This window comes from Apiotrichum porosum (assembly GCF_003942205.1).
Source record: "Apiotrichum porosum strain DSM 27194 chromosome Unknown scaffold_4, whole genome shotgun sequence".
Taxonomy (NCBI): Eukaryota; Fungi; Basidiomycota; class Tremellomycetes; order Trichosporonales; family Trichosporonaceae; genus Apiotrichum; species Apiotrichum porosum.
In genome coordinates this window covers 591,966-602,948 of record NW_021167111.1, presented here as the reverse complement: position 1 = coordinate 602,948, position 10,983 = coordinate 591,966, and the positions used below count along the sequence as shown (strand labels likewise).

Here is a 10,983-nt window from a genome sequence, read left to right as displayed (position 1 = left end):
CCCTCCTCCCCTCTGTAGCTCTCTCTGTCTTTTCACTTTTGCCCAACGTCCACTTGCCTTATTGACACTCTCCAACATCTCCATCCTCTCTCTTCTGGGTCTGGACTTATACCACACCGCGTCACCTCAAGGTACATCTACCCTCCACCTCCTGCTGGTACAGTCCCCAGTACTGACAGTCGTCAGGTAGGGCCGTTTTCGCTCTTGCGCCACCCCTCGCCACCCTTTGCCAGCCTGCCCTCAAGCCCTCCAAAGGACCCAAACACAGCTCCTGCTATACCAAGATGACCATTCCTGCAAGCATGAACAACCTCAGCCAGCAGGCTGGCGCCACCAGTGTCAAGCGCGAGCGCTCCCCCGAGACTGACCAGTCTCCCGAATCCTACACTTCGACTCCCAAGCCCAAGCGTCAGCGTCCCAAGAACGACAAGGCCCGCGAGACCATCCTTGCCGAACGCGAGAGTCACCTTGAAGAGCTTGCCACTCTCCTTGTCAACCGTGAGGCCCAAGTCGCCAAGGAGGAAGCTGCTGTTGCCGAGACGAAGGCCGCCTTCTACCACCGTCAAGAAGAGCTCAACAAGCTTGCCACCCAGATGGCTGTGCGCGAGAGTGCCGCCGCTACTCAGGAGGCCGCCACGACGAAGCGCCTCAATGACATCTTCCACCTCGTGCAGAAGCAAAACGCCCGCGAGGCTCGCCTCAGCGCCTGCGAGGTGGCCTATAGGGCCCGGTCGGCGGAACTCGACCAGCGCGCCGCTTTCCTCGAGCAGAACGCCGCCTTCGTCAACCAGATGCGCGCCGGCATGCTCGTGTCCTGCGACCACATCAATGCTGCCCTCGCCGCCTTCTCGTACTCCCACCAGCAGCAGTATTACCACCCTCAGCAGCAATACAGCGGCGCCTCCACTCCTCGTCCCATCCAGCTTACCCACGAGGAGAGCCAGCTGCTCCAGAACTTCCACGCGTTGAAGGCTAGCGAGTACATCCAGCCTTTCCCTGCTCCCCCACACCAGCAACCCAGGCAGGGTTAGTCCCCACGTCTCCTCGGACTCTTTCCGGCACCCAAGTCAAATGTATCTAACTGGATCCCCAACCTCGACTCTGGCAGCCCTTTTGCTCGCGTATTGGTGCATTGTGAAAAAGATCAATCCCCCCAAAAGGTGTTTCTTTCGCGTTTCACCACAAAACAACCCTGTTTCATTTGACGGCGGCCGAATCTCGCCACTCATGCTATCGGTCTGTGGATCTGTGCATTGCTTCACTCTTTGCCCATGGGAGACAAACAGTAAAAGGAATAGGTCTGTAGCATAGGATCAGGTCAGCAAGGTGTATGCATGTATGTATTCATGGCACACAGCATGAGTGCAAAGGTTTGCTGCCCAGCCAAATTCCCCCCCTTTTGATGTTTCCATTTGCGGTCATCTGATTGCCTGATGGTGTCGGTGCTTTGATCTTCTCACGCACAGGTCACCTCGTTACGCCCTTCTCCCACCGCGACTTCCACGTCGACTTCTTGGTTGCCCACCCGTCTCCCATTCACTCACCAGTCCACTTTTAACCAGTTTGCTGCAGTTCTCGTCCTTTGGCCATGTCTCAGTTCACCTTCAAACGCAAATGGGCGGCCATTATGATGGAAATGGCGGATTCGAACCCAGGCTGCCACGGCGACAACCGCAATTTCAAGCAAAGGCTGGTCGAACTGAAAGTTCTCGAGAGACTCGACGACAAGCAAAGACGTTTGCAGCAGCGGGAGACAGAACTCGATATCAAGCAGACTCGGCTGGAGCGATGTGAGAAGGAGCTCGAACAGTCCCGTGCCTACTTTGTAGACCTGTGGGACGACGTCCACGAACGCCAAGTGGCCCTCAAGGAAGACGAGAAGCTCCTCAAACAGGGAGAGAAGCTGGTCAAAGAGGGCGAGAAGTAGCTCAAAGAGGGAGTGAAGCTCCTTAGAGAGGGCGAGAGACTCCTCGCAGAAAGGGAGAGACGGTTCAACCAAAAAGTCAGCCAGAACGAAACCCACTCCCACTCCCAGCAGCAACACCCGGTTGCCGACACCCGCGATGCCCGCCTCGACACCCCCGAGGTTATCTCCAACGAGGAGTCGGACAGCGACGAAGAGACACTTGGCGACAGCCTGATGCGGTCTCTCCGCAAGAAGTTTCCAAACGGGCGTGCTTCGAACACTGAGGGCGTCGTCAAGACCAAGCAAATTGACGAGGTTCCCTCCTCCGGGCTCGACTGGTTCAAGGCTCGCTGCGCCTCCGTCGAGGCCGAACTCGACCAACCCAAAGTTCGGCTGGACACTAAAAGTGTCCACCCCAAGCTGGAGGCGGTTGAGGCCCACTACAAGTCAATTTTTACTCCTCTCAAGTTCCACGACAAGCCCCCCCGCGCCGAGGCTGCCTGCAGGCCTCACGAGGACTCATACGACCGATCCAACCCCTCCTCCGCACTGCCGACACTGCGCAGGCGCAGCTCGAAACAAGCGCCCGGGTGACCAACGCCGCCCGGCGACCACGCCGAATGCCAGACTTGGACTTCAAGGCCCACTAGGGCCACTAGAGACCTCCGTCAAGAAACGATATTCCCATATCCGCCAGATTGAGAGACCTTGCAGCTGCGACCCCTCTGACGATAAACGAGGGCCAAACGTACACACCACGACGGAAGCCAGACAAAGGCAAGCCGCAGAGACGTGTACGAGCTGACCACCAGTGCTATGTTTACAAGTCCATCCGGACGGAGAATAGTTGAAGCGGTCTGTGAAGTGGCAGTATGTAGCAGTAGGCCAAGACATGTATGCAGTTGTGACAAGGAACCAGCGTCCAGACATAACAGCAGGCGTAGGCAGACAAGCAGCTGTGTTGACCAAGGCCTTGCACGCCCTGTCGTGCCCGGGGCGCTGGTCGACGTGTTTGGCGACCGGTGCCCCCGACATCAAAACCACCAAAACCACCAAACACACCACTCTCTCTCACCTTCACCAACACAACAATGCCTTCTCCCCCGTGAGTCTTTCAACCGGTTGTAGCGCCCCAACAAGGCTGACAGTCCTGAAAGGCAGACCCCATCCGTGATCCTGGCTCTCAGCGACCATATCGCCGAACGCCTGGACCAGCTCGCCATCAGGGAGACCCAGCTCGACACGAAGGAGGCCCGCGTCGCCGAGGTCGAGCAAGCCGCCGCAGCCAAGGCGCTTGAACTTGTGGAACGCGCTGCCGTCCTCACTGAGCGCCAGGACCAGCTCGCCGTCAGGGAGACCCAGCTTGAGAAGAAAGAGGCCCGCGTCGCCGTGGTCGAACAAGCCGCGGTAGCCAAGACGCTTGAACTTGTGGAGCGCGCTGTCGTCCTCACCGGGCGCGAGGACCGGCTCGCTATCAGAGAGAGCAAGCTCGACAAGAAGGAGGCCGGGGTCAACAAGGCCGCGGCAGCCGCTGTAACCAAGGCGTTCGACCAGGTGGAGCGCGCTGCCGTCCTCACCGAGCGCGAAGGCCGTATTGCCGAACATGAGGTGCGCGCTGCAAAGGAGGCGGCTCAGCTCTCCAAGATTCTCGACAAGGCCGAGCGCCTCCTTCAACGCAGAGATGCCGACAACGAACGTATCACAATCCTCATTCGCCACATCGCAGGCCTCAATGCCCAGAGTGCCCAGTATGAGGGCGCTGCCAAGCTTGCCGCCACCCGCAATGTTGCCCCGGTTCACTCGACCAAGTATTCCGCGGTCCTGGACCACCACAAGCCCAAGCTGTAACTCGATATCGCGTCTCCGCCGCGGTGGACGTCACATCGCTACTCAAGCGAAAATCATACCACTATGTTCTGTAAAGAAACCTCTTACAAGTTCTGATTCAGCTTCAGGAAGATCGAAAGGAGTACGTCGGGTATGTACGTGCCAGCTGAGATATTCACCCTTTAGCTGACTGACGCAGAACCCCAGACTCGGTCGTCTCCTTGTTCGTCTCAGTGGTGGCGGTTGACTGGTGGAGGATGGTGCATCAGTACTAAGTAACGATGCCATTGTTCCCACGTTGCTCGCCTTCTCTCTCGTTGCATGCGTACACGCGCTTCAAGTGATTCCAGTGATGACACTTCTCGCCTTCCTCCCATCACTCACGCTTCTCACATTCTCCATCAGTATACAAATGACTGTTTTCAGGTGAGCTCCATAGCATCACATCGACACTGACACGCAAAGCCCGCTCTCCCCGTCCATCACGCCTCCGTCCCATAGCGACGACGTGCGTGTCGCCGACAGCGAGCCCTGCCTCGCCCAAGCGGATAACTCCAAGCTCCAGCATTCCGTCGAGTTCCACGAACGCGTAGCACGGTTCAACATCCAATCGGCCCGCCTCGCCGCCCTCGAGGAACGCATGGACGCCATGGACGCCCACCTCGCATCGCAGCTGGCCCACAGCCAGCAGGTCGCCGACATCGACATGGCCCGGCTGCGCAGGCAGCAGGCGTCCATCAGCGAGCAGCTGCACACCGTCCTCGCACTTGGTACCCGTAACCCCATGGCGTTGAGCGCCGACGAGCGGGCATACCTCGGCAGACTCTTCTCGCAGGTCGGACAGCCTGGGCATGTGGTCTTCAACCCTACTGCCGGCCCGACGGTTCATCCTCCCCCCAGCTCTGGTGCGGGTCCCTGGTGATGTCTCCGACAGCAGCAGTGGTTCAGCCTGGCCTCGCAGCAGTAGCTCGGAGTACCCGAGGACCAGGTCGCATTGGGTCCCGTTGATTAAGAGGGACAGGTGAGTTCTGGTGAGCTTGAGGGACACCGTTGACCAGCCCAGATCCCCCACCACCCATTCGTTTAAGAGATTCGATTCGTGTGGAGCCTTCGGCATGAGATTAGATATGTAGCAGGGCGGGCGTATGTCAGCAGCATAGTGTCTGTGTGTCATGGTGTGAGCCCCTCCAAGCGCACGTCAGAAGACTCCTGTCAATACTGAGTGCCCCCCTCACGCTGCTTCACAAACTGCATTGTCGAGAGCACAGCAGCTCCCTTTTGGGTTCCACTCCAGTCTTCCTTTCCATACACACCTCGTACCTCAAGATCCACACAAACGACACGGGGCTGCTTAGAGCTTGGCCTTGGGGACGGCGGCGACGCACTCAATCTCAATGTCGGTGCCGCGGGGGAGGACGGCGACGCCGATGCACGAGCGAGCAGGGGCCGGGGTGGGCATGCGCGCGGTGTAGGCCTTGTTCATCTCGTCAAAGTGCTCGTACGAGGTGACCTGTGGGGTCAGCTTGAATCAGGGAGGTCGACGAAGCTGGCACAGTGACAGCTGAAGCGGCGGTTCGCAAGCTGGACATGACGAAGAGAAGCAAATAGGCGGAGCAGGCTGCTATGCGCCATTTGACACCCGACCGCCCTGAGCCCACTCACAAAGATGTTGGTCTTGACAATGTGCTCCACACCCGAGCCGTGGGCCTTGAGGACCTTGGCGAGGTTGTCGATGCACTGGTTCTGTTTGGGTGTCAGCCTCCGCCCATCTTCCGCAGGCAACTGATTCGCGGTGGTGAGAGGAGAGGGTCAGGGAAGAAGAGTGGGTATCTGTCCGTTAGAGCCCACTCTTCGGGGAACGGGGCGAGCGATGCCAAGCACGACAGCCGGCTGCCGCGTCGACATCGACGACGAAGCGCCCGTTGACGCTACCAGCGTCACCAGTAGCCAGTGGACGAGCACACGACAAGAGCCCGTGGGCAGGAGAGCACGACCGCCAGCTGTTCCCACCGGATTTGGACGCCGGTATTTTGGCCGGGCATCCCGCAACTCGACCCCCCCCCCCCCCCCCCCCCCCCGCCCCCCCGACTTCAAAGTGTCTGTACTCACGAGGCGCTCAGTCATGGTGCCCTTGACGAGGACACCCTCGGGGGTCATGGGGATCTGGCCCGAGGCGAAGACGAAGCCGTTGGAGATGATGGCCGACGCTGTGGTGGTGTGAGATCCACTGGACGATTTCTGCCCTCGGAGGCGGAGTGGAGTGGGCGACTTACAGAGGAAGGCAGGGGCGGCGGGGAGGCCCGGGACGGCGTTGGCGGTACGGTCAGACATGTTGGTGTGGATGTGAGCAATGGTGGGTTAAATGTGGGCAACGGCTGGATGTCGGTAAGCGATAGTTTATATACGCCTGGGACGCTGCGTCATATCTGGAAGTTGGGAGCCGCTCGGATCTTGGCCAGGGACGATAGCGGAGACGACCGATGTGGCGGACGCCAATAAGGAGTCGCGTAGCGCGTCGAGCAACGTGCTGAATAAGACACGGCGAGCAGTGAGTCGAGAGTGAGGAACATGGGCGGGGAGGAGAGACTGGGCTGATGGGTTGGGTGTGCATGAGGACAGGGCTATGTGGCGCCACGGTTGAGGGCAGAGGGGGATCGGCTTGAGCGGTAGAACGATCGTCTGCCTGCTCGTCCACATGTAGGTTTGACTGACGTATCGACAGGTTGCACGCCGCACCATGAGGCTGGAGGAAAGAGCGAGGCTGCATGGGGTATGGACACTCTCTGCACCAGCTTGGCATATCCGGAACGATCCCTCGTCCTCGCGCCACTGATCCACTGATCGCAGCCTACCCTTGACCCACATTTCCGTCCGTCCGTACATCCATACATCTCTAAACCTCACTCATACTGCTCACAAGCCTGCAGTCCACCAAGAAGCAACGCTGCAGTGCCGTTCTTCTCCTTCCCAGCCTTGAACGTCTCCAGCTCGGCCCCCTGCAACCCAGCAAGCCCAAAGTCGCCCACAAAGTTATCGTACGTCGTCTGCGGCTTGTCGACACACAGCCCACAGAGGATCTTGGGCAGTTCCTCCCTAAAGTCGAGACGCGGGAACGTCGCCACCACCTCCTTGTACTCGTCGACGGAGATGGTGCCCGTGGGGTGGTTGGGACCTGTGAAATCTGCCAAAACACCCAGACTGACGAGCGCGACCACGGGCTGCTTGTGCGCTGCAATGCTGGGCGTGGTGTGCAGCGCAATGGCGTCCCAGACGAGCTGGAGACGGTGCTCGTCCCATCCACTGGCGTGGTTTGCAATCTCGGCGTTGCCAATAAAGTCTCGTGCGAGGTTGGCGCCGTCCACCTCGAACCGCTTGTCCGTCGACAGCAGCGACTTGGACGCGTCCTGCGCCCAGCCCAGGTCGTGCATCAGGACCGCGAGGGTGAGTGTCTCTGGGTCGGCAGATGCGTAAGGCGGGAGCTTGCGCGCGAGGATGAGCGCGAACGCGACGCTGCGCAGGCAATGGTTGACGGTGGACGGGCTGGTGAGCTTGCGCGAATACGCCAGCGCGGCGTTCGTGAGCGGGGTGCTGGGAATAGCCACCCGGCTGATAGGCAAGTGCGGGAAGGTGGGGTTCGAGGGGACCATGCTGGGGGGGAGAGTATGGCGAGAGGAAGGAAAATGTTTGGCATGGACACGCTTATGAATGACCTGCCTGCATGGCCGCGTGTTCCATGCCGATGAGCCGATTTTGATCGCTAAGCAGGTCGACTCGGATCGGGTATCGGGTGTGATGACGTCGAACGACGCTCTATTTCCGCGGCTAATAACTTTTGTTTAACAGGCACGTTTGGAACGTGCAGAACGCGCAGAGAGAGGGATGCTTGCTGGGACATGGTACTGCGTCCCTCTAGATCGTATACAGATGCGATTATAAGTGCACCTATCCTCACCTCTCGCCACCCTTGAACATGACGCACACCTCGCCCGCGACTACCAGACACGCCACAGCCATGGTGACACCCAACGGCGCCACGTTCCAGCGCACAAACTCTCTGGCGCGCACCGCCAGACCCTTGTGTGCGAGAATGTCGCGCCAGAGCAGTCCAGCGAGGGATGCCGAGAACCTTTGAATAAACGTTAACAGACATAAAGGCCATGTGACAAACCACTTACGTGAACGAGTAGGCGCCAAAGTTGCTTCCAATGGCCAGGGAGAGGACGCTCCCGTAGAGCGCGCGTTTTGAGGGCCGGGCTTCCTCGTTCCACACGGCGAGGACGCGGGAGAGGAGGACGGTGACGCCGATGTTTGTGCCAAAGACCTGGACAGTCAGCCCCACTTGTTCGTTTGCTCCTCTCGCGCCACTCACATTGCATCCAACAACGCTCACCACCCCCATGAGCCACACACATCCCGCCACTCCCCCGACGCGCGCCCACGCCGCCCACCAATGTGCCCAGACGGCCACCCAGCCGGTATACTCGAGCGCGTTGACGAGGATGAACATGCTGAAGGCGAAGGGGAGGAGCGGGAGTGGCAGCCGGGCGACGATGGCAGATACCGTCGGGAGGCGGCGTCGCAGGCGGACGAGCGGGTGGGCGTGGAGCCGGGTGACCTCTGCCTGTGCCGTGCTCGAGCGGCCTTGCTGCTCGACATCGCCATCTTGTGATGGCTGGCGTTGCGCCATCTCCATAGTTGCCTCTGGCCTTGTCCTTGCCAGATCATACACCACATCCCGCACCAACACCAGCATCGCCGCGGGGGCAGTGACGGTCCACACGCCCTCGACGCCCTCGAGCTTGCCGCCAGCGCTCAGCCCCACCAGAAGGGCGATAGTGGCAATGAAGATGGTCGTGGTCCACACGGCGCCGAACGGATCCAACAGTGCACTGCGCGGAACGACGTGCGGCGACCTGATAGTCTTGGGGATCTTGTGACGGAAGATGAACAGCAGCGAGGGGTACAGCACGGCGCCAGCGGCCACGGTGGGGAGTGCCGTCCACGCTGAAAAGCTCAGAAAGCTCAGTCCAAAACTTGCCGTCAGGACGAGGTTTGTCGGGTTGGACGACACGAGCAGCGCTGATGCGAGGTTGGCCGCTTGGAACTGCATGAACACAAAGGGCGTGGAGAGGACGCGCGCGTGGGACGTAAAGTACGCGACAAAGGGTGTTCCCGAGAGCACCACCGGGTCGTTGCCCACCACCAAGGACAGGAGGAGGAAGAGGGCGTACAGCGATGAAAAGAGTTTACGCCCGCTCGTCGACGCGCGCATCGCCACGGTGAAGGCCAGGTAGCGGAGGAGGCCGGTACGGTCCAGTGAGAGCGAGATGTATGCCTGCGAGCCAAACGTCAGCGTGTTCACATGGAATGCGGACAGGTCCCCGGGAGTGCGGCCACTTACAAAGCTGAGAAACAGCGTCATGATGTCATACGGGCGCACGCCTGCAATCCCCACAATGCCTCCCCGTACCACGCTCCCCGGTATGGCCGTCGAGGCGAGGGGGACGAGGACGCCAATGACGGGGGCAGTGGCTAGGCCGAGTGTGAAGTGGGTTCTCTGGGCCCGTGGCTGTGGCGACTGTGGACGGTGTGTCGTCCGAGTCGCCTCGTCGGTGTCGTCCTTGACAGCGGGTGGCGAGCGAGGGAGGTGGGTAACTGTGCTCGCGGCCGAACTGGGTTCCGTCGCGGGCGACGGTGTCACTGGGGGACCCTGCTCCACGACAGTCTGCGCCTCTTCCTCTTCCTCCTCTTCCATATCGCTCTCGTCGTCATCCTCGTCCGGCTCAGCCGCCTCATCGTCTGCAGGGCCCAAGATCGCCTCCTTGACAGACTGCACCGCCCGCCCAAGCGCGTGCGGTAACGGTATATGCACGGGGAAGATGACCAGTGCGTCTGCGTGCGGACGTCAGCCAGCGTGTCTCGATGGCTCACGTAAACCACCCCAACAATCGACGGGGTTGGCGATCCGTGATCCGTGATCCGTGTTCCGTGCTCCGCGCCCTTCGGTATATCGCTGCTGTGCACGCCGCAATGATGCTTGAAGCAGCGATAGTAGACAGAGCGATAGGCGATCGTGTTCATTGAGATGGTCGATCGTGGGTTTGTCGTCATGCACCGCGAACATGGACATGGGGCAAGGACGTGCACGGCAGCCACGTGCGATGCCGGCGCACACGCGCACACGGTCAACACTCACTGACGACGAAGAAGACCACGAGCGCAACGACGCTCCGTGCGTCAATGGCATGAGTCATCGCTCCACCATCGAGGCCGAGACCAGAAAAACGGGTGGGCGAAGCGAGTCGATGAAGCGCAAGAAGGTATATACTGTAGAGTGGCGAAATGCGCAAGTGGACAAACAAAAAAAAAAACGTTTGCTTTTGGCGAAGATATACAAAAGTGGGCCAAATATGGCGGTCATGGCAAGGCACCGCCCACCCAAAAGTTCATGACGCGCGCGCTCACCGTGTTGCTGCATGTGCTGTGGGAGCTTGGCCGCTTGACCGCTTGGCCGCTGAGCCGCTGAGCCGCTGAGCCGCTGGGTGCCTGCCGAGATCCCCGCTAGCGTCGGCCCACGCTCGTCTTTTGCGCCACCAGACACCGCGCGCCATACGGCTGTACCGGCTGTACTGGCAAAGGGTTGTAGAGGTCTGGACCAAGACGCCACCCCACCACACAGGATATACGCACTCCCGGCACCCAGTACCCACACCTCGCCTCCCCGCTCGCTCTGTGCAATGAAGTGCATCGACTAATTCGGCAATGGACTAACGCAATGTAAGGGGGTGGTATAGACGGGACAAATCTTGTTGTGCTGGAAATAAAGGACGAGAGAGAGAGAGGGGGCGAGCGATTGTCGAGAGCGAGAGAGAGAGAGAGAGAGCGCGAGAGAGGGAGAGAGAGAGAGCGATAGAGAGATAGAAAAGAGAGAAAAAGACAGAGACGACGGGAAAGACAGGATAGAGAGAAAAAGAGATAGATAAAGGGGGAGAAAAAGGGGGTGTTGAAAGCGCGATAGTGGAAGTGTTTTGATGTGGAGTAAATGTACGGCGTTGGTTGCGCTGGTCCGGTGGGTCGGTGTTGGATTGGGTTGGTTGGGTGGGTTGCGTTGGATAAGGGGGGACAAGACATGAAGAAAGAAAGATATCGGGGCGACACAAAAACCAATGACCATCAGATCCTCCTCCTCCGCCATCGACAAGCGCTGCCTGGGTGAACAAGGCAATTGGCCTGGCCGTGGGGCATCATGT

At 59.6% G+C, this 10,983-nt stretch overlaps 7 protein-coding genes across 7 annotated transcripts; 4 read left to right on the top strand and 3 right to left on the bottom strand.

The window, feature by feature from the left end:
• Positions 1-284: 284 nt before the first annotated feature.
• EHS24_006960 (uncharacterized protein) lies at positions 285-1,362 on the top strand (the record flags this gene model as incomplete). The annotated part of the gene is made up of 2 exons (XM_028622345.1): positions 285-1,026; positions 1,358-1,362. 2 exons carry the CDS (start codon positions 285-287, stop codon positions 1,360-1,362), a joined length of 747 nt encoding a protein of 248 aa, XP_028477237.1.
• Positions 1,363-1,588: 226 nt separating this feature from the next.
• EHS24_006959 (uncharacterized protein) lies at positions 1,589-2,500 on the top strand (the record flags this gene model as incomplete). The annotated part of the gene is made up of 2 exons (XM_028622344.1): positions 1,589-1,923; positions 2,008-2,500. The coding sequence occupies 2 exons, from the start codon at positions 1,589-1,591 to the stop codon at positions 2,498-2,500; spliced, it is 828 nt and encodes a 275-aa protein (XP_028477236.1).
• Positions 2,501-2,997: 497 nt separating this feature from the next.
• Positions 2,998-3,754, top strand: EHS24_006958 (uncharacterized protein; the record flags this gene model as incomplete). Its single annotated transcript, XM_028622343.1, has 2 exons — positions 2,998-3,011; positions 3,064-3,754. The coding sequence occupies 2 exons, from the start codon at positions 2,998-3,000 to the stop codon at positions 3,752-3,754; spliced, it is 705 nt and encodes a 234-aa protein (XP_028477235.1).
• Positions 3,755-4,145: 391 nt separating this feature from the next.
• On the top strand, positions 4,146-4,655 carry EHS24_006957 (uncharacterized protein; the record flags this gene model as incomplete). Its single annotated transcript, XM_028622342.1, has 2 exons — positions 4,146-4,159; positions 4,199-4,655. 2 exons carry the CDS (start codon positions 4,146-4,148, stop codon positions 4,653-4,655), a joined length of 471 nt encoding a protein of 156 aa, XP_028477234.1.
• Positions 4,656-5,084: 429 nt separating this feature from the next.
• EHS24_006956 (uncharacterized protein) lies at positions 5,085-6,064 on the bottom strand (the record flags this gene model as incomplete). Its single annotated transcript, XM_028622341.1, has 4 exons — positions 5,085-5,243; positions 5,396-5,476; positions 5,843-5,940; positions 6,007-6,064. 4 exons carry the CDS (start codon positions 6,062-6,064, stop codon positions 5,085-5,087), a joined length of 396 nt encoding a protein of 131 aa, XP_028477233.1.
• Positions 6,065-6,633: 569 nt separating this feature from the next.
• Positions 6,634-7,380, bottom strand: EHS24_006955 (uncharacterized protein; the record flags this gene model as incomplete). Its single annotated transcript, XM_028622340.1, has 1 exon — positions 6,634-7,380. One exon carries the CDS (start codon positions 7,378-7,380, stop codon positions 6,634-6,636), a length of 747 nt encoding a protein of 248 aa, XP_028477232.1.
• Positions 7,381-7,490: 110 nt separating this feature from the next.
• Positions 7,491-9,987, bottom strand: EHS24_006954 (uncharacterized protein; the record flags this gene model as incomplete). Its single annotated transcript, XM_028622339.1, has 6 exons — positions 7,491-7,632; positions 7,686-7,859; positions 7,909-8,054; positions 8,103-9,068; positions 9,135-9,625; positions 9,930-9,987. 6 exons carry the CDS (start codon positions 9,985-9,987, stop codon positions 7,491-7,493), a joined length of 1,977 nt encoding a protein of 658 aa, XP_028477231.1.
• Positions 9,988-10,983: the final 996 nt, after the last annotated feature.